The sequence below is a fragment of the Natator depressus genome, chromosome 15 (genome assembly GCF_965152275.1).
Source record: "Natator depressus isolate rNatDep1 chromosome 15, rNatDep2.hap1, whole genome shotgun sequence".
NCBI lineage: Eukaryota > Metazoa > Chordata > Testudines > Cheloniidae > Natator > Natator depressus.
This window is the reverse complement of record NC_134248.1, coordinates 32,595,838-32,620,992: the sequence shown is the minus strand read 5'-3', so window position 1 is coordinate 32,620,992 and position 25,155 is coordinate 32,595,838. Positions and strand designations below refer to the sequence as shown.

Genomic DNA, 25,155 nt, shown 5'->3' with positions numbered 1-25,155 from the left:
TGTATCAGAGGCCTGGTATGAGGCCTGAGACCTGGGCTAAAGTAGTCAAAACTTTGTGATATAAAGCAAAGTTAAGTTGTGAGCAACAGGCAGGCCCTGCTCACAGAATCTGGCAAGAACAGGACTGATACTGCAGAAACCCACATTCCTAAGTAGTGCCAGGCATAAGAATATAAATGCAAACACATTCCAGAAAGGTGGTACCAGAACACCCCGATACCAAACACATTCCCCAAAGATAACAGGAACATGCTGCCCCATCTTAAGGATAAGGTCAGGATGACAGCATGATGAATAAAGATGTGTTGATCGAACCTACAGGTACAAGGCAATGGATGGCACCCTAATACATCAGAGGGTGGCACCCTTATACGTCAGGGGCGATACGTAATTTGTTTGTATTGTGTATAAAAATGTACCTGAGAGGGAGTGTCTGTGCCCAGCCGAGGGGACAGTGGAAAGTCCTGCCACTGACTGAGCTGCGTCCATTGTCACGGGCATACATGTGCTAGTGTAACTGTAGACATTGATCTGGGGAGCGAGGACCATGCTTTGCTGACAATAAACCTGACCAAGTGCCTTCGCGTCTTCACAGATTTTGTGGTCATTTGGCAGTTCGCACTAGATCTCCTACGCCAGCTGTCTGCGCACACAAGGAGAACACACACACAGCCAAACATCTGATGACAATGTGCTAGTAGCGTCTTACTGTTTTTTTATCTACTAGCTACATATTATTTACAAGGCCGCTTATGAATTCATGCTTCGTCCATTGTTAACCTTTGCTTCTTTACTTCTCTTTTCTGCAAAGTAACGCACATTGGAAAACATAATCCCAACTATACATATAGAATGGTGGGGTCTAAATTAGCTGGTACCACTCAAGAAAGGGATCTTGGAGTCATTGTGGACAGTTCTCTGAAAACATCCACTCGATGTGCAGCAGCTGTCAAAAAAAAGCGAACAGAATGTTGGGAACTATTAAGAAAGGGATAGATGATAAGACAGAAAATATCATATTACCACTATATAAATCCATGGTACTCCCACATCTTGAATACTCCGTGCAGATGTGGTCACCCCATCTCAAAAGATATACTGGAATTGGAAAAGGGCAACAAAAATTATTAGGGGTATGGAATGGCTTCCGTATGAGGAGAGATTAATAAAATTGGGACTTTTCATCTTGGAAAAGAGATGACTAAGGGGGGATAGCAAAGAGGTCTATAAAATCATGACTGGCGTAGAGAAAGTAAATAAGGAAGTGTTATTTACTCCTTCTCATAACACAAGAACTAGGGGTCACCAAATGAAGTTAATAGGCACCAGGTTTAAAATAAACAAAAGTGAAATATTTTTTCACACACCGCAGTCAGTCTGTGGAACGCTTTGCCAGAGGATGTTGTGAAGCCCAAGACAATAACAGGGTTCAAAAAAGAACGAGATACGTTCATGGAGGATAGCTTCATCAATGGCTATTAGCCAGGATGGGCAGGGATGGTGTCCCTAGCCTCTGTTTGTGCTAGGAATGAGCGATAGGAGATGGATCACTTGATCCATCTTTAAAAAAGGGAAGGAGGAGGATCCAGGGAACTACAGGCCAGTCAGCCTCACCTCGGTCCCTGGAAAAATCATGGAGCAGGTCCTCAAGAAATCAATTCTGAAGCACGTAGAGGAGAGGAAAGTGATCAGGAACAGTCAGCATAGATTCACCAAGGGCAAGTCATGCCTGACTAACCTAATTGCCTTGTATGACGAGATAACTGGCTCTGTGGATGAGGGGAAAGCTGTGGACATGTTATTCCTTCACTTTAGGAAAGCTTTTGATATGGTCTCCCACAGTATTCTTGCCAGCAAGTTAAAGAAGTATGGGCTGGATGAATGGACTATAAGGTGGATAGAAAGCTGGCTAGATCATCGGGCTCAACGGATAGTGATCAATGGCTCCATGTCTAGTTGGCAGCCAGTATCAAGCGGAGTGCCCCAAGGGTCGGTCCTGGGGCCAGTTTTGTTCAATACATTAATGATCTGGAGGATGGTATGGATTGCACCCTCAGCAAATTTGCAGATGACACTAAACTGGGAGGAGAGGTAGATACGCTGGAGGGTAGGGATAGGATACAGAGGGACCTAGACAAATTAGACGATTGGGCCAAAAGAAATCTGATGAGGTTCAACAAGGACAAGTGCAGAGTCCTGCACTTAGGACGGAAGAATTCCATGCACCGCTACAGACTAGGGACCGAATGGCTAGGCAGCAGTTCTGTAGAAAAGGACCTGGGGTTACAGTGGACGAGAAGCTGGATATGAGTCAACAGTGTGCCCTTGTTGCCAAGAAGGCAAATGGCATTTTAGGCTGTATAAGCAGGAGTGTTGCCAGAAGATCGAGGGACATGATCGTTGCCCTCTATTCGGCATTGGTGAGGCCTCATCTGGAGTACTGTGTCCAGTTTTGGGCCCCACACGACAAGAAGGATGTGGAAAAATTGGAAAGCGTCCAGCAGAGGGCACCAAAAATGATTAGGGGCTGCAGCACATGATTTATGAGGAGAGGCTGAGGGAACTGGGATTGTTTAGTCTGCAGAAGGGAAGAATGAGGGGGGATTTGATAGCTACCTGAAAGGGGGTTCCAAAGAGGATGGATCTAGTAGCAGATGACAGAACGAGGAGTAATGGTCTCAAGTTGCAGTGGGGGAGGTTTAGGTTGGATATTAGGAAAAACTTTTTCACTAGGAGGGTAGTGAAGCACTGGAATGCGTTACCTAGGGAGGTGGTAGAATCTCTTTCCTTAGAGGTTTTTAAGGTCAGGCTTGACAAAGCCCTGGCTGAGATGATTTAGTTGGGGATTGGTCCTGCTTTGAGCAGGGGGTTGGACTAGATGACCTCCTGAGGTCTCTTCCAACTCTGATATTCTATGATTATCTGTTCTGTTCATTCCCTCTGGAGTACCTGGCATTGGCCACTGTCGGAAGACAGGATACTGGGCTAGATGTATGGGTGGCTGGTGAACCAGCTGTTGGGGGAGGCTAACCCCTTGCCCCTTACCTTCTGCCTGAGGTATTTTAAACAAATATCTATAGAAATGTGGCTGACCAAAATAAAATAATTAAAAGAGATGGAATGACTTACTGCCTGCCTTCAATTAACTACTGAAGTGTTCAAGCAAGATTGGCCAAATGGAATTAATGGATTAAAAAAAAATGATGTAACTTTTCTAAAAAAAATATACCTAGTACATTTACTGTGATTTATAATCTGTACTGTCTCAACGCTGCTGTCTTCCTTTATTCATTGTATTTGACATCCCCTCTTTTAATACTTACAACAGAAAATTATTTTACTGACTATAAGTCTGTTAATTTGTAATAAAAAGTTAGTAACTAAATTATGTCAGTAGAGTCTGAACTATTTAATTCTTGGAATAAAAGAGGCAAATGCCAGTTAAACACCAAGCCACCTGCCAAAGCAATGGCAAGAGGGGATAAAATTGTCCAACACAGGGCAGGGCTTATCATCTTTAAAACCAGAGTTTCTGGATTTCCTCTTCCCAGAACTCCAATAAAAACAGAAACTTTTTGTGAAGTGCCCATCTATAGCAGGCACTCCTCACTCAGCAGGGGCTCCAGTCTGAATAACTTGCATGTTTCCTCTCTCTTCCTAAGCACTGGCAGGACGCACAGTTTGTTTAATTAGTATAGGCAGAGCTCCAGTTCTGCCTGACTATTCACACAAGCAATGTCACGAAGACCTGGTGCAGCTAAAAGCTAACAAAGTGACTGGAATGAAGCCATCACAAAATATGCAGAGTAGTTTTGTACCTTCCTGAGCACACAGACCACTATATCTGTTGTCCGTAACCCTCATAGTGAGTTTTCAGCACAACAAAATCCAGTCGGGGGGAGGGGGCGAGGAAGACATAACTGACACTAACTGAGTTTTAAAGATCTCTCATCTCTGAACCATTGTTTTGCAAGTTGCATGTGCTAGTTTGAGGCAAAATCTCCTTTGCTTTTTCCTAATACTTTGCCTTTTTTTCCCCTTTGCTTTCACTGTTAATCTCTCAACAGAGCAGGATTCTGGCTAAGAGATGCAGGAGAGAGCATCCAAATGGGGGAATATAATTGAGCTGTTTCAAACAGTGAAACCAGGACTCCCATGGGCTTCCAACCAGTGAAAGAGATTTTCCAAATGTGGAAAGTGGTTTGGAAGTGAGAGGAGGAATTTATGCTCACAACCTGGCATTGTTCCGGGAAAAAGCTGGCTGTTACCAACAGGAGGTGGATCACCAAGCCTTCGTAAGTACATACATTTACCTCCCATATAAAGAAGAGAGGTTCCTGTTCTCAACCAGGATATGCAAACAAGGAAACTTACTGGAATGAGACTGCTGGGCCCCTGGGATTTCAACAACTGGCTGTTTTCCCAAGAGAGCTGGTTCAACCTGCTGAATATTTGGACAGAAGCCAGCCTACACACTGACAACTCCCTGTGACCGAAAGCATCAGGTTTGGCCTGTCCAGTGTCACCTCACTGTGTTCCATATGCAGTGGGGGGCCCTTCAGGTAGGAAAGGGGAGCTTTGCCAGCCCTATTTGGCACCCAACACTGTGTGATCTTTACCAGTTGCTGTAAACTAGCTCCAAGTGGCACCTCTACACTGTCATTTTTGCCTGTTCACATTCAGATGTCGCTAGTCTCCATTGTTTGTATGGAGGTGGATAAACTACGTCTAAGCAGATCTTTCTGCTCTCTCCAGAGGTTGCTCTATACCACATATAATAGCACATCTGGAAACCTGATTATAACACAACTCCATTTTGTAGTTTAGATGGGACTTTTACCATGTTCCTGAGTAATGCTAAAGCTTTGGACAGTCCAAAAGCTAGCCCAGGTGAGCCCTAAATCTTGTGTATGCAGCACTTTTGCCTGAGCCACCTTTGCTCTGCATTGTGGTGTAATGGAAATCCTGCCAGGGAAGCACAACCATTTTGCATACAAATCTGTTTACATGAAAAATGTTTGCAGAACTTTCCAGTAAGCTCTTGGATCATACTGAAGCAGCACAACAGCTGGACCACACCTATTAATTCGTTCATACAGCTATCTTTCCGAACTTGTGAAATGGGGATGGTGGGAGCCATGTCCCTTGATGTGCTGTGGCTATAGAGAGTGAATAGAGCATTTTACTCTGTGTGTGGGAGTTCAGCCTCCCACCTAAAAGAACACAAGGCCTCTTCTGGGAAGAGACTACCAGAGCAAGAGAATATTTGTCAGTTTCTTTACAATGAAATACTTGAATTTCAGCATAAAAGGGATAGGCTTTGCCTTTATAATATGCACTCCATGGATAGAGGGGTTTATTTTCAGCAGGGTGCCACAAAGTTCCATACTTGGACTGGTGGTTGTTTACTATATTCATGTTATCTGGGAAAATAGGTAAGCCGTGAGGTGGCAAATTTTGAAGATGACACAAAATTACTAAGGTTAGTCAAGACTTAGGGTATGTCTTCACTACCCACCGGATCGGCAGGCAGCAATCGATCCAGCAGGGATCCATTTATCGTATCTAGTCTAGACACAATAAATCGACCCCCGAGCCCTCTCCCGTTGACTCCTGTACTCCAGCACCGCGAGAGGCGCAGGCGGAGTCGACAGGGGAGCGGCAGCAGTCGACTCATTGTGGTGAAGACACCACAGTAAGTCGATCTAAGTACGTCGACTTCAGCTATGTTATTCACGTAGCTGAAGTTGCGTAACTTAGATCGATCCCCCCCCCTCACAGTAGACCAGGGCTAAGAAGACTGAAAAACTTCAGAGGGACCTAACAAAGCAAGGTGAATGGGCCACACAAAGGCAAATAAAAATCAAAGGAGAAAAATGCAAGGTAATGTACATTGGGAGGAATATTTTGAACTCTTAATGTACATTACTTGGTTCTAAATTGCCACACAATTACAATCACAAAAGGAGACAGGCATGACTGTGGACAGTGCAAGGAAGTCTGCTGTTCAATATGCAGTAGCTGTCAAAAAAGCAAACAAACAAAATGTTAGAGTGCTTTAATGAATGGGACTGGAAATAGTGAAATATTACACCATTATATAAATCAATAGGACATCCTCACCTGGAGCTCAGGCCAGTAATGCGTTGAGCATCCTGGCCACAATGCAGCAAAGCACTCAAACACCTGCTTACCTGTAAATGTGTGAGGAGTCCCACTGAAGTCAGTGGTTAAAGCTAAGCATAAATTGAGTACTTTGCCAGATTGGAGCCAGAGCACTCAGCACCTTGAAGAGTACAGTGCCTGGAATACTGTGTTTGCTTTGGGCCACACTGTTTTGAATCAGATAGAGGAGAACCAGAGAAATCTTAGCAAAGGTTCAGAGATGGAGGATGAAAATTATAAGGGACCTGGAAACAATTATACCTGGAGATAGTGTGACAAGATTGGGACAGTTTGGTTTAGTGAAAGATGAATACGAGGAGACATGACAAATATATAAAACAATGACTGGTATAGAGAAGATAAATAAGGTACTCCTATTTACCCATCTCATAACCAGGGATCCTAGAAATCTGTTTGCCATAGAAAAAAGCAAAATTTGTTTTTTTACAGAGAATCTGTAGTTTTTACATTTTGTGGAAAAAATAAAAACATATAAAGTAGAACCCCTTGCCACCAACATATACGCAGAATATGGGATATGGATGCTTCAGCCCCGGGTGGCAGGGGTCCAGCTGACAGCCCCAGATGGTGGGGCTCCCGCTGTCAGATTTCATTTTAATCATGGAAAAACGTGGATTTTTATGGTTTTTTAATCAGAGAATTTTGGGATTTTTATCACAAAAAAATAGGATCCCTGCTCATAACACAGGAAAAAAGGGGACATTAAAAGAAACTGAAATGCAACAAATTTAAAACTGATCAAAGGAAATGATTTTTTACATAAAATATACTTCACCTTTGGAACTTACTGTCAGTGGGTGACACTGAGGCCAAGAACTTAAAGTGAACATCCACAGTTCCATTAGACAGCTGCCATGGTTCAGGGCTAGCTGCATCTTTGTCCCCTTTCTGGGCTCTGAGTGCACCCCTCAGTGTCAGGCCTTAAGGCTTTACCTCTACTGGGGAGGAATTAAAAAATTCTCCTTCTCTTCGGGCCCTGGACTTGAGTAGCCTGCATATCAACTCTGCTGACCCAGCTGGTCTGACTGGGTTCAGAATGTGCGTTTTTTTTTCCTTCAGGAGCATGTGACCAGTGGTGTCTATGGTGACCAGATGCATGTTTTTCTTACCTAAAGATCTGTAATAATTATTTGTATTACAGTAGTGCATAGAATCCCTAGTCCTGGATCAGGACCCCATTGTCTTAGACGTGATACCAACACTGTCCAGAAAGGCAGTGTCTGTCCAAAGAGCTTACTATCTAAGACAACAGAGAATAGGTGGATATAGACAGATAAGGGAGTACAAAGAAACAATGAGACAGTATTGGTCAGCATGATAGGCAATGGCCTCAGCATAACAGCAACTTAACCATAATCAAGTTTTTTGTAGGCATCATGGAAAAGGGAAGTTTTGAGGAGGGTTTTGAAAGAGGATAATCAGTTACCATCCTGTGAGGGTGACTAGGCAAGTCTAATTTCTTCAGACACCACCACCCGCCCAGCAGCAACCTGTGTCAGTCTGGTCCCCGCAAAAACCTCCCTCCAAGAGTACACCGCCCCCCCTCCCCCCTCCCCCGCTTTTGAAAGAGAATCCCCTTTTACATGGCTAGAGTCCTTTTGATCTTCTGGTTCCCAGGCCTTTTCTAGTCCTGGCATTCTCTCAAGTGTTTGCTGAAAAATGGCTTATCTTGAGCTATTCTTCTCCCCTTCCTGCCTGTTTTCTTTACAGTCCCCCCTATTAAACTAAACCAATATATTCATTCAGTAAACATCCCAATAAACAGGTCAACATACAGTTTTCATACATTATTACAGGGCAGCTCCCCTTTCATCCAGAGCCGCCCAGAGGATTCAGGGGGTCTGGGGTCTTTGGCGGCGGGGGTCCTTCTGCTCCAGACATGTTCGGCGGCACTGAAGGACCCGCTGCTGAAGTGCGGCCGAAAACTCTCGTGGGGGCAAATTGCCCCACTTGCCGCCCCCCCTGCCCGGGCGGCCCTGCTTTCATCACAACAGAATTTTACAAAATGTAGATGGAATATGCCCTCTCATTTCAGGCATAAAATAATCGTTAACAGACAGGGGTAAGGAAGAAACTTCTCTATGGGCAGGTTATTCCACAATTGTCCACTGGGAGGTTTCTTGAATCTTCCCGTGAGCCCTCAGGTACTGGCCATTGTCAGAGACAAGATGCTGGACGGGATGGACCAATTGGTCTGATCTGGCAATGCATGTTTCTGTTTCCTCTTTCAATGTGTGTTTGAAGAGAGGTGCTTGGAGAACTGTGTCTCCTAGTGGTGGGTCTTTGCTGTCCAAGATGAATTCACTGTGTCTTGAGATGAATTGACAGAGCTGTGCGAGTACCTCAAAACTAGACACACATGGAATTCTGCAAATCAAGAGTTAGATGCATTTTGGCAGAGCAGTGGGTGGGCCTCAGGTCAAGAACACCAAGAAGTGCTGTAAATCAAGAATGGCTGAAGCTTACCTACTGTCTTCCAATACCATGCTGTTCTCTTGCCAGTGCTATCAGTCCCTAACTCTGATAAGAACACAATTACAGTCATCTTATTGACCTCCCAGCTCTGATATGGAATGTTTGGGCCATGATACTACAATTTTAAAATTATGGGAGATAAAAAAATGCAATTAAAATAAAAAACAAAATAACTAAGTGTTTAGGCCTGAAACCCAACCAAGTCTCGGAATAATCAGAGACATTCTTACTATCCCTCTGACCAGCTCAAACAGACGTGGGAATGCACAAGCTGTTCAGCTGGACTGAGGCCCGAAGCCACTGTCCATATCATCCTGGATACAGGTTGAGCAAACAGGCTCTTTTCTCAGACAATGCCCTTAAATTCAGATGGATTATTAAAAGTTATGCATCTTCCACCCCCTCTCTTCCACTTCTTTCTCACTGCCCGCTTTTCTCTTCTCTCTTCCCCTTCCACTGCTCTCTCCTCTTCTCATGCCACATTCTACTTGTCTATTTCCTCCCACGGCCACCCCTTATAGTAAACAAACCTTCACTCTCCCCACCTTCCTTAAACAAACCGTTGTTTCCTTTTGATACAGTGGCCACCTGGAACACAGCAAATAAGGGACATATCATTAGGAAAAAATGGCTTAATCCATGGCAAAGATTCTATCGCCTTGTTGAGGCTAGGAAATTTTTGCTAAGATAGCCTATGTTGTGGAGCTGAAATAGTGATAACAGGCAAGAGCAATGGTGGGAGAAAACTACTGTAGATAAGGCGCTGGCAGCTGCCAACTTTCTAAACGTCATGTTGTGTAAAACCTGCTCTAAGCAGGGCAGTGGAATAAACAGCATTTGCCACCTGGAACCTTGTCTGCACTAGCAACCCTGCAAGTGCTACGGGGAGGAGTGCCGTACTGGTGTTTGCAACGGTGAGAAAATTTTGCCAAATAAAAAACCAGTGAAGAGACAGCCAGAGAGGAAAAAGACAAGGGGTGGTGCAAATCTGATTTAAACCTGAACTCCTGCAATAAAACCTACCTGGAGATGCTGTGATGCATCAGTTCAAGACTGAGCTTCTGGTGAACTTTTGTTTCTCACTCTTTCACTCTGGTCCTGCAACATAACCATATAATTATTAGAGACTGTACACGCAGTGGGAGCTACTAGAGTATTTAAAAAAATTGAGTGCATATTTCCTAGGTCAGGCTTCTCCACATCCTGGCTGGTCTCAGTGGTAAGATTACAAGCAATCAACAAGAACCAAATATATAATTTACTGTGTAAGGGGTTTATTCAGGGTCACAGGGTGTAAGCATTCGGGGGAGTCTGTACAAACTTATGAATTCTGGTTGATATTATAAAGTTGTTATGAAACTTCTGTATGATGAAAGGCCTTTCTGTGTATCCTCCTCTTCTGACAAGCTTTAAGTGTGTATCACCCATTGTTAAAGACTATCAGCACCTGAACAGGTCTTACCTGAGGAGAACAAAAGAGCATGCTGGGGAAACCTGTTCCCTCCACTTTTCCTGGGGATTGAGAGAGTAGGAAGTTACCAAGAAGGACAAAGTAAAGTGAAGAAATGACAAAAGCAGAAGGTTATAAAAGTGCTCACGGGGGAAGACTCAGAGAAACACACTGGAAGTTTGGGCAGCGAAGGGGAAGGGAATGAACTAGCCATGGTCAGAGGAAGCGTGCTTGGGGAGAAGGCTCTGTGCCAGAACCTTTGCTAGGCACTGCAAAGGAAGGATCCTGGATAGCCCCAGATTACTCTGACCCCAACCCAAAGAATGCTCTGGAGTGGTGAAAAAACTGATACAGGGAACTGCATGTAGGGTTGTTTATTGTTGGATTGATCTGTGTATTTTTTGTGCTATTAAAGAATGGTGATTCAGAATCTGGTGCCAGTCTGTCTGTTTGTGTTCAGCATTTACACCTACCACGTGCCCTCTTGAAGAAGTAAACCAGAAGGCTCACTTGTGGGTAAAGTTCTGGGACAGGGTGTGTTTTATGCTACAGGGAGGGAATCTGAGGGCCTAGCACTAGTTCCCTGGACTGGGTTGTGGGCTATGTGGTTGAAACACTCAAAAGCAGGTGACAGAGTATACTCAGAGGCCCTAAGATAGGGACAGTGTAGGGACTCTGTTCAGAGTGTAGAGGCTTAAAATACAGGAGATCCAGCAGCTACGTTGCCTCACAACAGTCTGGTGAGATGTCAGGAGAGGGTACTCAACTGCAGTTGTGACAGGTGGCATATTTTACATCATTATTCACTAACGGGTGTCAAAGTCAATGAAAAATAAATGCCAGAGTCAGAAAAGCCCCATACAACTTGGTTTGCTTTAGTTTGTATACCACTTCAAAAGTTTTGCATTTCTATTCTCGCCCTCACTAGCTACAAATGTAGGAGAACAGAAAATCTTTGAAAATAAAAGCCACTCAGGAAGATTAAACAAGCTCGTGGTCCAAAACCTGAGTTAATTACTCTGGTTGTATGCAGGCAAAAAGCCCATTGGCTCAGATTCTGAACTGCATCCAATTTGTATGTAATGCAGCTCATCAGGTGAGTGTGGCAAAGGTGGCTGGTTGTACTACACACATCTGTGGCCCCTGGATTCCGAGGCCAGAGAAAATCAGTACAGCCTCAAGGCTGCTCTAGTTTACGCCCAGCTGCCTGAGGCACCAAAGAACTATTCTGGCTGCTAGCTATAACTGGAATGCAAATGTGCTCTGGCTATGCTCCATTTTTCCTGGTCATACCCTGTATGGTGACAGGGCTGAGAGGATTAACTGCTTGCTGTACATCTCCTTGGGATTCCCTTTGCCTGGGAATTCTCCTGTCATAGATGGGTATCCTAGTTTTCCAGCCACATCACAAAGCAGCCAGAGCACTGGTAGGGAATAGGTCAGGATCTGGCCAGTTGACTCTATAGGAGTTTTGATTAAGTCATGACTTCAGGATTTGACTTAATTAACAGCTGAAGTCACCTACAAGACAGCCACTAATATTAGTCTGGACTTTTATTTGAAAATAGCATGGTGTGATGAAACAGGATTTTTTTGGAATGTATTTTAGGAATCTTAGGCATGCCTCAGTTTCCCTCTGTATGTTGCACTGCTACCCAATGGGTGCAAAAGGGTAACACTACTCCTGGAACAGCACAGTGTGTATGTGTGTGTGTGTGTGTATCCACCCTCGCTGTCTGGTTGAATTAACAGTCATTAAAAAAAGTGCCTGAAACAGGCCTAAATCAGCAGAGGTCCAGCAAGACAAAGAGATGTCCCAATGACTGAGCAATCAACATCTAATAGCAGGAAACCCCAGCAAGCAAGACTTGTGAACTGAGTTGGGGAACAAGGTGGCAGATGACTGGAATAAAGCTGGAAGTCTTGGGGAGACTCAGGAGCCAGGACTAGGGAAACAAGTGGGGGACAAGAGAGAGCCAGAGCTCAACACAGCTTGGCTGGCTCATCATGACACTGGTTTGACCAGGATGGACTAACCCAAGGACTTTCAGATTCCGTATGTCAGGTGACTAATAAACACAGACTATGCTGACAGCTTGTGCCACACGCTCTCAAAGAAACTGCGGAATCACCTGATCAACATCCTCTACAGCAAACAGGGAAAGATTAAGAATGAGCTCTCAAAACTGGATACTCTCATAAAAAACCAACCTTCCACACAAACTTCCTCGTGGCTGGATTTTACTAAAACTAGACAAGCCATTTACAACACACACTTTGCTTCTCTACAAAAAAAAAGGACACTAAACTTTCTAAACTACTACATGCTACAAGGGGCCACAGCAATGGTTCCCTCAACCCACCCAGCAATATTGTTAACCTATCCAACTGTACTCTCAGCCCAGCACAAGCAGCTGTCCTATCTCGGGGCCTCTCCTTCTGCCCCTCCACCCCCACGAACATGATACAGTTCTGTGGTGACCTAGAATCCTATTTTCGACGTCTCCGACTCAAGGAATATTTCCAAAATACCTCTGAACAACATACTAATCCACAGAGGCCTCCCGACCAACATTACAAAAAGAAGGATTCTAGGTGGACTCCTCCTGAAGGTCAAAACAGCAGACTGGACTTCTACATAGAGTGCTTCCGCCGACGTGCACGGGCTGAAATTGTGGAAAAGCAGCATCACTTGCCCTATAACCTCAGCCGTGCGGGACACAATGCCATCCACAGCCTCAGAAACAACTCTGACATCATAATCAAAAAGGCTGACAAAGGAGGTGCTGTCGTCATCATGAATAGGTCGGAATATGAACAAGAGGCTGCTCGGCAGCTCTCCAACACCACTTTCTACAAGCCATTACCCTATGATCCCACTGAGAGTTACCAAAAGCAACTACAGCATTTGCTCAAGAAACTTCCTGAAAAAGCACAAGATCAAATCCGCACAGACACACCCCTGGAATCCCGACCTGGGATATTCTATCTACTACCCAAGATCCATAAACCTGGAAATCCTGGGCACCCCATCATCTCAGGCATTGGCACCCTGACAGCAGGATTGTCTGGCTATGTAGACTCCCTCCTCAGGCCCTACGCTACCAGCACTCCCAGCTACCTTCGAGATACCACTGACTTCCTGAGGAAACTACAATCCATCAGTGATCTTCCTGATAACACCATCCTGGCCACTATGGATGTAGAAGCCCTCTACACCAACATTCCACACAAAGATGGACTACAAGCCGTCAAGAACACTATCCCCGATAATGTCACGGCTAACCTGGTGGCTGAACTTTGTAACTTTGTCCTTACCCATAACTATTTTACATTTGGGGACAATGTATACCTTCAGATCAGCGGCACTGCTATGGGTACCCGCATGGCCCCACAGTATGCCAACATTTTTATGGCTGATTTAGAACAACGCTTCCTCAGCTCTCGTCCCCTAACGCCCCTACTCTACTTGTGCTATATTGATGACATCATCATCTGGACCCATGGAAAAGAAGCCCTTGAGGAATTCCACCATGATTTCAACAATTTCCATCCCACCATCAACCTCAGCCTGGACCAGTCCACACAAGAGATCCACTTCCTGGACACTACAGTGCTAATGAACAATGGTCACATAAACACCACCCTATACCGGAAACCTACTGACCGCTATTCCTACCTACATGCCTCCAGCTTTCACCCTGACCACACCACACGATCCATCGTCTACAGCCAAGCTCTGCGATACAACCGCATTTGCTCCAACCCCTCAGACAGAGACAAACACCTACAAGATCTCTATCAAGCATTCTTACAACTACAGTACCCACCTGTGGAAGTGAAGAAACAGATTGATAGAGCCAGAAGAGTTCCCAGAAGTCACCTACTACAGGACAGGCCTAACAAAGAAAATAACAGAACGCCACTAGCCGTCACCTTCAGCCCCCAACTAAAACCCCTCCAACGCATTATTAAGGATCTACAACCTATCCTGAAGGATGACCCAACACTCTCACAGATCTTGGGAGACAGGCCAGTCCTTGCCTACAGACAACCAACCCCCCAACCTGAAGCGAATACTCACCAACAACCACATACCACACAACAGAACCACTAACCCAGGAACCTATCCTTGCAACAAAGCCCGTTGCCAACTGTGCCCACATATCTATTCAGGGGACACCATCACAGGGCCTAATAACATCAGCCACACTATCAGAGGCTCGTTCACCTGCACATCCACCAATGTGATATATGCCATCATGTGCCAGCAATGCCCCTCTGCCATGTACATTGGTCAAACTGGACAGTCTCTACGTAAAAGAATAAATGGACACAAATCAGATATCAAGAATTATAACATTCATAAACCAGTCGGAGAACACTTCAATCTCTCTGGTCACGCAATCAGAGACATGAAGGTCGCTATCTTACAACAAAAAAACTTCAAATCCAGACTCCAGCGAGAAACTGCTGAATTGGAATTCATTTGCAAATTGGATACTATTAATTTAGGCTTAAATAGAGACTGGGAGTGGCTAAGTCATTATGCAAGGTAGCCAATTTCCCCTTGTTTTTTCCTACCCCCTCCCCCCGGCCTTCTGGTTAAACTTGGATTTATGCTGGAAGTGGCCCACCTTGATTGTCATGCACATTGTGGGGAGAGTGGTCAGTTTGGATGAGCTATTGCCAGCAGGAGAGTGAGTTTGTGTGTGTGTGTGTGGGGGGGGGGGGTTAAAAAACCTGGATTTGTGCTGGAAATGGCCCACCTGATTTTCATGCACGTTGTAAGGAGAGTGGTCACTTTGGATAGGCTATTACCAGCAGGAGAGTGAGTTTGTGTGTGTGGTTTTTGGAGAGGGGTGAGAGAACCTGGATTTCTGCAGGAAATGGCCCACCTTGATTATCATACACATTGTGAAGAGAGTGGTCACTTTGGATGGGCTACTACCAGGAAGAGAGTGAGTTTGTCTGTGGGGTGGGGGGGTGGGGGCGGAAGTTGAGAAAACCTGGATTTGTGCTGGAAATGGCCCAACTTGATGATCACTTTAGATAAGCTATTACCAGCAGGAGAGTGGGGTGGGAGGAGGTATTGTTTCATGGTCTCTGTGTATATAATGTCTTCTGCAATTTCCACAGTATGCAGTCGATGAAGTGAGCTGTAGCTCACGAAAGCTCATGCTCAAATAAATTGGTTAGTCTCTAAGGTGCCACAAGTCCTCCTTTTCTTTTTGCGAATACAGACTAACACGGCTGTTACTCTGAAACCTGACTAATAAATAGTTACCTGTTTTGAAAAGGCTGCCTGTATCGCTGTAAATACTCCTTGAGAGTGTTGCACCGTGACGGGGCACAGTACAAGCTTCCTGCAGGAGTCTGGCTTGGCGGGATTCTCTGCAAGCAGCCAAAGAGAGATGGGGATAGCAGATACCGAAGGCCCAGTCTCAGAGTCCTGGAGGACATGGACCCGCCCCTGTGTGGGTCTCTTGGGCCTGGCACACTAAAGGGGTCAGTCCCAGGAGTGTGATTGCAACAGACCATACCCTGTGGCTCTATGACACAACAAAACTATTAATTATATTAAAATTATTTAGTAAAGTTTCTAGCCGGATTGCCAAAGCCTCAACCATCCAGAATGACAAGACTTGCTGTTAATAATGTTGCTTGTCTCTCAGACTGATCTTTCTTCTGACCTTATCACTGTTCAGCTGGCTCCAGCAAAGCTTGCTTTTGGGACCTGCAATCACAGGAGCCTGCAACCGCTCCCTCCCAGCCCTTTCATCATCTAGACAGCCTCCCTGCACCGGTCACCCCAGCTCTCTCCCTCCCGTATCAAATAGTCACGCTTTCCCATGTCTGCAATGGCCTTGTTTACGTACGATGTGCTCTGGCTGGGGCTTGTGGCTAAGAAGGACGCTGTGCAACATAAAGACACGGGACTGCCCCTGTATTGATGTGCGCGGAGCTCGGGGTGCGGGGCCAGGACCGAGCAGCCTGCGCGCCGCGTTTGGGAGGCTCTCGCGCAGCGCAGGGTTTGCGCACAGCGAGCGCAGGCAGTATGCGGAGCTGATGCAACAAGGCGGAGGCAGCCGCACGACGCGTGCGGGAAGCCGGGCCGCGGGGACGACTCTCGCCGGCCGCTTGGGCACGGCACTCGGCGGCTCCGCTCCCCCGCCCTCGGTCTGACGCAATGCATTTGCACTCTGCCCCTTGTCACGGGCCAATCGCATGCTCCTCGGTGCTTGGCGTCGGACAGCGCTGGCCAATGCGGCCGAGCCACGCTGGCAGAACGCGAGCGGGGCGGGTGGAACGCGGGGCGCCCAGCGTTCGGCCAGTGGAACGTCGGCGGCGCCAGGGTTCTCAGCCGCCCGCGCCCGCCATGGTGGCGCTGCCCGGTTCCGCGGCCCCGCGGCTGCTCCTCATCCCCGGCCAAGCAGCTGAGCCCCTGGGCGCCGCAGCCAGCCGGCCCCTCTCCGTGGCGCTCCCGGCGGGGGGCCCGCGCTCCCCCAGCCCGGAGCCCCAGCCGCCGGCCCGCAAGCGGCAGCGGCTCACTCACCTGAGTCCGGAGGAGAAGGCGCTGCGCAGGTGAGCGGGGCCGGGGGGCGCCGTGGGGTGGGGCCGGGGGCCTCTCCGCCGGGGCCGGGGCCGGGGCTCAGGGCTGCGCTGTCTCCCCGCAGGAAGCTGAAGAACCGCGTAGCGGCGCAGAGCGCCCGGGACAGGAAGAAGGCGCGGATGAGCGAGCTGGAGCAGCAGGTGCTGGAGCTGGAGCAGGAGGTAGGGCTCGGGGGCTCGGGCCGGCCGGCTGCAGAGGGCAGGGAGCCCTGCGCCGCAGGGGTACAAAGCACATTGCAGGCGGGGGGGAACGGAGCTGGCTGCTGCGGCCTGCTCCGCTGAGGTCGCCTGTGGGCTTCTTTCAGAACCAGAATCTCCTGCTAGAAAACCAGCTCCTGCGGGAGAAGACCCAGGGGCTCGCCGTGCAGAACCAAGAGCTGCGCTATCGGCTGGGGCTGGATGCGCTGGAGGAGAGAGCGCCCGAGGTGAGTGTCTGCCCGTTCCCTGTGTGGGATTGGGGCAGATGAGTCTGCTGGCAGTTCCTTGGTGCCTGAGACCGGCCAGCACCAGATACTTCAGTGGAAGGTGTAAGAAACTCGCAGTGGGTGAGGTGGGATGATCTGCCCTTGTACTAGGTCTCATCAAGAGGTAACAGATGGGCTTCACATCCTGAAGCATATGAGGCTTAATATCCTCCCAAAATCGTTAATATTGATTGCTGCATAGGGATGGGGGGGGGGGGCTTCTCTTATCTCCACTGAGGACTTTAAGTGGCTGCTGGCTGGCACCTTGGAAAAAACCCAGCAGCATTCAAAGAGTTAATTCAGAATCCTCTCAAATCTACATCTCATGCTGGTCTCGGTGTAACCTGCTTTTTATCCTTGCATGCAAAGTAGCATTAAATCCAGCCACAAGAGCTGGTGGTGAATAACCAGTATGTGGCACAAAGGGAAAACAATGGGCTGGCAAGGTCAGCCTCCTTCAGAAGATGGTTGTGCATCCAGTGTACTATTAATGGATGTCTCAGACTGAAGTTAAAGCTCAACCACAGTGGTGTATTTAACATGAGTCTTCAATGGTCATCTCACTTCCAGTCTCTGCAGCGCTGTTCCTTGTTTTGGCTGCTAGCCAAGTAAGGTTGAGATTCAGGCAACAGACTGCCAAAGGATGGTTGCATGATGACACTCAGTATTGTACCCTTGCAATAATGGGAAGACTTTCAAACAGGTGGTTTAGGAGTCAAAATAATATTGGATAATTAGGCTTCTCTTCTTATACAGGTGGTGATGGAATCACAGGTGGATGAAATCAGGATGGTGACCGGGTCCGCTGAGTCCGCAGCACTCAGACTACGTGTTCCTCTGCAGCAGGTGCAGGCCCAGCAGTCACCCCTCCTGACAGTCTCCACATGGATGCTGATGGCATTGACTCTTCAGACTCTGAGGTGAGCAGCCATTCTATGTTTCCAGATCATGAGTTTTTGAAAGAATTACAGCCCAGTGTCTCCAATTCATCAGCTATGGTACTAGGGGCATTAGAATTTGAGCTGTAACACACCAACAATGTAGTTCAGATAAGCTGGCATATTTCAAAGGCCCAGATGCTCTGATACATTTGTGCTTGTGAATCTTGGGCAGAACTACTGACCTACAAGCTGTGTCCAATAAGTCAAAGACAGGCGGGTGAGGTAATATCTTTTAGTGGACCAACTTCTGTTGGTGAGAGAGACAAGCTTTCAAGTTCTGAAGATGATGTCTGTGTAAATTTGAAAGCTTGTCTCTTGCCAACAGAAGTTGGTCCATTAAAAGATATCACCTCCCCCACCTTGTCTCTCAGTATTCTGGGACCAACACTGCATATTAGGTATTCTAAGAGACCATTCAACAGGAAGTGGCCTATTAATGCTCATGCGGTCATAGGACAAAAACAGGACTATAAATTAAGCGGAAGTTGATTATTTTGAAGGCAGTTAAATAGCGTACCTTAGTTAGTGTTCCCATAAACATTATCATTCAACTTTTTGCAACATGAAGAATAGACCCCTAGAAATGTAGGACCTTGAGAAATTATCTAGTCCCCTGCACTGAGGCAGGATTTAAGGATATCTAGAACATCCCTGACAGGCTTGTCTAATCTGTTCTTAAAAATCTCTTAACAGGGATTCTGTGACCTCCCTTGGAAGCCTAGTCCAGTGCTTACTTATCTTTAGTTAGATAGCTAACCTAAGGGTTTGTCTACAGTAGCGATTTTGGAAGTCAGGGATGTGAAAAAACACATCTCTGACTGACCTAAGTTTCACCAACAAAAGTGCCGGTGTGGACAGCACTATGTTGGCAAGAGATGATCTCCACTGATACAGCTATTGCAGCTCGTTGAGGGTGGCTTCATTATGCCAGTGGGAAAGCTCTTTTCCACTGGCATAGAGCAGCTACACAGGAGACCTTGCAGCGCTGCTGCTGTGAGGTCTGTAGTGTAGACATAGTCTAATCTGCAGCCCAGGAGATTAGACTATTACTACTTGTTCTACCTTCAATGGATATGGAGAACAATTATCTTGTCCTCTATAACCCTTAACGTAATTACTTACCTTCTCCCTCCTCAGTCTTTTCTGGAGACTAAATATGTGCAGTTTTTTTAACCTTTCCTCATAGGTGAGGTTTTATCACTTCTGTTGCTCTTTTGAACATTCTTCAGTTTGTCCAGATTGCAGCTAAAGTGTGGCACCCAGACCTGGACTCAGTACTCCAGCCAAGGTCTCACCTGTGCTTGAGAGCAGGACACTTGCTTCATATCTTGCATAGTATACTCCTGTTAATACACCCCCAAATATGAGCCTTGTTTATAGCTGCATCACATGTTGGCTCATTTTCAGTTTTGTGTGCATGTGAAAACCCTGAAAACATGCAATCCTTCAAAGCAAATGCTGTATTTCTACTGTAGCTTTGGACAGGTTTTAAATAGCTTAATATTGTGAAGTCTACTAGTTACTGTTCAACTGCTGTCTGTATCCCAGAGTCAGATACAAGGACACGAGACAGCTAAAAGCCAAGGAACAAACAGGTTGATACTGATAACCTTGTGGTCATGGAAACTACTGCTCAGGCTAGTACCTGGTGCTGACTCTTTATTTCCAGATTTGCCTTTGTTTGCTGGCTCTACAGAGATTGTAGGCAAAGAGTTTTTTGTTCGAACAGTACCCACCACTATGCAGGGTACTTGATCTTGAGTGGGCCCCATTAGGGTACTGTAATGCAAATCAGTAATGTAGAGAACAGTCTAATGGTGCCAGTCAAGCTCCTGGAAGGGTTAATGGACTAGAAAGCTCAGGGTTAAGTAAATGAGCATATCAAAGTACATATGCCATTCCCACTTGTGCTGCCTTTCAGTACTGATCAGGTCTTCAGGTCCTATTGAGCTTAACCTACTTGAGGTTGGTTTCAAGGGTAGGTTTGGTTTGTGTACAGTAGTTTGCATGTTCCTTTTAAAATGGTGGGTTTTGTATTCTGCAGTCTGATCTCCTGTTGGGCATTCTGGACAGCCTGGACCCAGACATGTTCCTCCGGTATGGTAATTCAGAGTCATCGTGCTTGGAAGAGCTGGAGGAAGAAATCTGTGGAAAAGAATCAGATTCCTTACCAGCCTCCCCCACTCCCTCTGTGGGGTCCTCATCAGCCAAGTTGGAGGCCATTAATGAACTGATCCGGTTTGACCATGTGTACACCAAGCCCCTAATCTTTGAGATCCCTGCTAAAATGGGCAGCCAAGCTGATATGTTAATGAAAATAGAGGAAGCATCTCTCTCTCCCTCAGAAGACAAGGACCTCCTTGAGTCCCCAGTCTCAGTGAAAGAGGAACCTATAGATAACTTTTTGCCTGAGCTGGGTATCTCAAACCTGCTCTCATCTGATCACAGCCTTGAGACCTCTGGCTGTCTGTTGGATGCACGTAGTGACTCTGGATATGAAGGATCCCCTTCTCCCTTCAGTGATCTGCCCTCTCCACTGAGCACAGACCATTCTTGGGAAGATACTTTTGCCAATGAACTTTTTCCCCAGTTGATCAGTGTCTGATTTATTCATTAGTGTTGCATCTCTCTTCTGTGGAGCAACACTTTACAATCTATGCAGGGTAGTAAGAACCATCTCCCCTTTTTCTTAAGCCAGAAGTAAAGTAGATGGCTATTTCTAAAAGAACATTACTCTTTAAAGTGTTTTCACCAAAGCCAGTATTTTGCTAATTTGTGCCCATCTCAGACTCAGAATACAACTGGGTATAATAGTGCCCTTTATACCACTACTTTCTCTTGGAAAGGAAATGGTTAATCTCCCTTATCAGAGACTAAAAGTAATATCCTCAGAAAGAAACAGGTGCTCTTGTACCTAAACTGTACCTTGCCCAATTTGGGCAAACCCTCAGTACCTATGAGAAATTTACTTTGGGGTAGCGACGGGGGGTGGGTGGGAGGGGTTTAAGTCCTTGTCACAGCAATAGCCTGCTTAGGCAGTGGGGCTATGTTTCCCTCCATGTACAGACAGTTGGCTCAACATAAGATTAAAAATGTCTTGTAAATTTTACATAACTTACTATGTAAATGCTTATGAAAATTTTCTATTGCTACTTAGTTTCAGTGATTTGCTTTCTCCATTTAATATTTAAAAGTACCTGTGCAATTAAAAAAGTGCAATGAAGATGTTCTCTGTACTTCCATTTTAAAATAACAGCTGGGGGGAGAAGGTCTCTGCTTCTGTGTCAACCTCATACTGCTTACATGGTAAAAGGATGGGTGTTGTAATGGTTCCTGTATTGTACAGACATGAAATGGCTTGCTTCAGTGCTTATCTTCGCAACAGCTCAGTACAGCTGTGGAACAAAACTGATTACAGGACCATCTTTGGTCTGATCAGCTATCAAAGCCTTACAGTGGTAGGAGCATGCTACATGTGATTGAGAGTAGCCATGCTGCTGTTGAGAGCAGAGACTTCAAAGGGTTTGTCTACACTTAAAACACTACAAGTGTACATATAAAATGAAGGGGTATAAATGAGCTATTACCCCTCAAAGAAATCTTATGCATTATGGATAATTGAAAACATCCACTCAATGTGCAGTGGCAGTCAAAAAAGCTAACACTAGTCACAATCAGTGGAAAAGAACACAGCAGATCACAGTGCCTTTATATAAATCCATGGTACACTTACATCTTGAACACTTGTGGAGAGCTAGTTGCCCCATCTCAAAAAAGATGAGAGATTTGGAAAAAGGTACAGAAAAGATCAAAAATGATGAGGGATATGGAACAGCTTCTAGCTGAGGAGAGATTAAGTAGACTGGGACTTTTCAGCTTGGAAAAGAGACAACTAAGGAGGGGATATGATAGAGGTCTATAAAATCATGATAGGTGCGGAGAAGGTAAATAAGTGTTAGTTACTTTTCATAACACAAGAACTAGAGATCACCAAATGAAATTAATAGGTTTAAAACAAACCAAAGGAAGTATTTCTTCACACAATGCACTCACCATCTGAAACTCTTCACCAGAGGATGTTGTGAAGGCCAAGACTATAACAGGGTTCTAAAAAGATAAGTTCATGGAGGATAGGTCTATCAATAGCTCTTAGCCTGGATAAGCAGGGATAGTGTCCATAGCCTCTGTTTCCCAGAAGCTGGGAATGGGTGACAGGGGATGGATCACTTGCTAATTGCCTGTTTTGTTCATTCTCTCTGAAGGACCTGGCATTGACCACTGTCAGAAGACAGGTTTCAGAGTAGCAGCTGTGTTAGTCTGTATTCACAAAAAGAAAAGGAGTACTAGTGGCACCTTAGAGACTAACCAATTTAAGCATAAGCTCAAATCACTGAATGCATCCAATGAAGTGAGCTGTAGCTCACAAAAGCTTATGCTCAAATAAATTGGTTAGTCTCTAAGGTGCCACAAGTACTCCTTTTCTTTTTGTCAGAAGACAGGATACTGGGCTAGATAGATCTTTGGTCTGATCCAGTATGGCTAGTCTTTTGTTAATGCTTCAGTATAGACACTACTGCTGCCCTCAGGAGCCATTCTCCTGGTGGTGTAAGTAATCCACCTCCCTGAGAGATGGTAGGTAGGTTGATGGAAGAATTCATAGAGATTAGGTTGGTTTAATTATGCTGCTCAGGGCTGTGGATTTTTCACACCCCTGAGCCATGTAGCTGGGCTAACTTAGCCTTTGGGTAGAGACCAGGTCATTGTAAATTCCACATGCAAACTACTATAGGGTAGAGTAGGTAAGGTTAACAATAGTCAAAGCTGCTTTATACTAGAAAAACTACTGGAGAGTGAAGCAGTTTAGATTAACCTGATCTAAAGCCTCTAGGTTATGTCTACACTTAACACCTAATAATGGCACAGCTGCAGGAGTGTATGCAAATGGGAGGGGGTGGCTGAAGGTAGTCCACCTCCCTAAGTAGTAGTAAGTAGGTCAATGGAAGAATGCTTCTGTCAAACTAGTGCTGTCTACAGCATAGCCGTCTCTCTCCAAGGGTGTGGATTTTTCACACCACTGAAACACAGCTGTGCTAATGTAAGTTTTCAGTGTAGACCAGCCCTAAGTAACAAATCATTACAAAACAATGCCTTCAGCTTGCCATTCCACCTGAGGAAGAGTTTCTTGTGACTTCTGTTTTTGCATAATGAGTGCAAGAGCTCCTGTTGGGGTTCTGCAAGGTGCACCTGCCCATGATGAACAGACCCACCCTCAGCCTATGGGGAGGATCCACTGAGTCCAGGACTCAACTAATTACAGGGGACAGCAGAAAAAAAACACAAAGACAGGTGTGAGGATCAATAGTAGGGAACCTGAAGGCAACACTGAGCAGAAAACCCCAGGCAGCAACCCCTGCTCCTCAATGGTGTCAAGGGAGGCAGCAGACGCCACCCAGAGGAACTCTGCCCAGATACGTGAGCGGAGAGAGGAACGGAAATAGGCCCCACCATTGCAGAGAACCCCCTCAGCCACCATCATCTCCCTGCTGTTACAGATAGCCATGTTGGCCATCACTAGGAGGAGGTCCCGTGACTTTGTAAGGCCAAGAGCTGAGAGGCAGAGATGCTTCTCATTCAGAGATACTCCACACTGAAAACTTATATAGACATAGCTGTTTCTCTCAAGTGTGGAAAAATCTACACCCTGTATAGACAAGGATATGCTATCCTAACCACACCTACTGTTTACAGTGCTAGGTTGATGGAATAATTCTGCTGACCTAGCTACTTCTCCTTGGGGCAGGGGATTACCTACTGTGACAGCAGAACCACTCCTGTTGCTGTAGTGAACTACTACACTGAAGTGCTACAGTGATGCAGCTACAGCACTGAAGATGTGCAGTGTAGAAATAGCTTTAACTCACTGAGGGTCTCTTGCAGAGCCATTGATTTACAACCTGATAGAAGAAGAAGAAAACTTCCTGACACTAGCTTCATTATCCATCAACCACAGCACCATTTCTCAAATGGGACCACAGCCTCCTGGGCTATAAAAAGTGATAATTTGTATGTTTGTTAATGTCACTTCTCACTGCTTTCCACTGAGCTAGCAAATTTGCTGCTGTGAAAAGTGATATTAACAAACATACAAATATCACTTTTCACAGAAGCAGACTTGCTAGCTGGCAAGTCTTAGAAAAAGGCAACCAACAAAGCAAAAGAAACAAAAGACAAGAACATGTAAAGCATCTTATTTGTGTTCCTATTCTGTTTAGGTCCAGTAAAGAATAGAGATAATAAAAATAATGTATAGTTGAGTCTACAAAAAACCCTTCATAAATTACAATGATTTAGGCATATATGTGTATATTTATTTTTCCTAAAAGTTTATTCTGTATTTTAGGAAAAATTGTCAGAATGGCCACTAGCAAGAGTTGGTGGCCATACTCTGAGGCTACCAAAAAATTTGTGAGAACCCTTGCACTAGAGTGCTCTTGCTAGGAGCCTCCTGTATTTGAGAGAGATTTGGTCTTCTCCGATTTCTCTCCTCCTCTAGCAAGGAGGAAGTCACTAATATTTTAATAAACCAATAAATACATTCAAACAATTTCTCCTATTAAGGGAGAAAACTTCATACCATATCCAAGCACTTCTGTTTCAAACTCAAATCAGCTGTAGACAATACAGTGTTAAACACTGTAAAGAATGAGTCCATGCCTATTAATTTTATATGCACATATTTACCAAAGTTCAATTTTTTTTGTTCTGAGCTATTTCTGCAGGAATAAGTGTGGGTGCAGTACTATACATAAACTCCTATTCTAATACAAAGACGTGTCTTAAGAGATGAGTGGGAAATTGAGCTAATCAACCCTCATGTAACTTCTGTTACATGGTGAGCATGAATAGGTGGGAGAGCAACCCTATAATCCGCAGCCATGAAAAAAAGCAGGGAGGAGTAGGCTTGACATTCATTAGAGGGACAGGAAGCTTTCCAAGCTTGGATAAAGGGAGACAAGTCAAATTTGTG

The 25,155-nt window shown here is 45.5% G+C and overlaps 1 protein-coding gene and 1 long non-coding RNA gene across 3 annotated transcripts; one reads left to right on the top strand and one right to left on the bottom strand.

Annotated features, from left to right (window-relative positions):
* Nucleotides 1–7,786: 7,786 nt before the first annotated feature.
* On the bottom strand, nt 7,787–16,276 carry LOC141999258 (uncharacterized). 2 transcript variants are annotated; one of them, XR_012641984.1, is made up of 4 exons: nt 15,991–16,276; nt 15,399–15,505; nt 9,685–9,759; nt 7,787–9,249 (listed from the first exon to the last, which is right to left on the bottom strand). It is a non-coding gene; the product is annotated as an uncharacterized LOC141999258 (long non-coding RNA). The 2 variants fall into 2 exon arrangements; XR_012641983.1 differs by having other exon boundaries at nt 7,787–8,553.
* A 199-nt stretch (nt 16,277–16,475) lies between these two features.
* On the top strand, nt 16,476–20,511 carry XBP1 (X-box binding protein 1). Its single transcript, XM_074972261.1, has 5 exons — nt 16,476–16,696; nt 16,789–16,885; nt 17,029–17,148; nt 17,944–18,107; nt 20,173–20,511. Exons 1-5 carry the CDS (start codon nt 16,491–16,493, stop codon nt 20,360–20,362), a joined length of 777 nt encoding a protein of 258 aa, XP_074828362.1. The 5' UTR covers nt 16,476–16,490; the 3' UTR covers nt 20,363–20,511.
* Nucleotides 20,512–25,155: the final 4,644 nt, after the last annotated feature.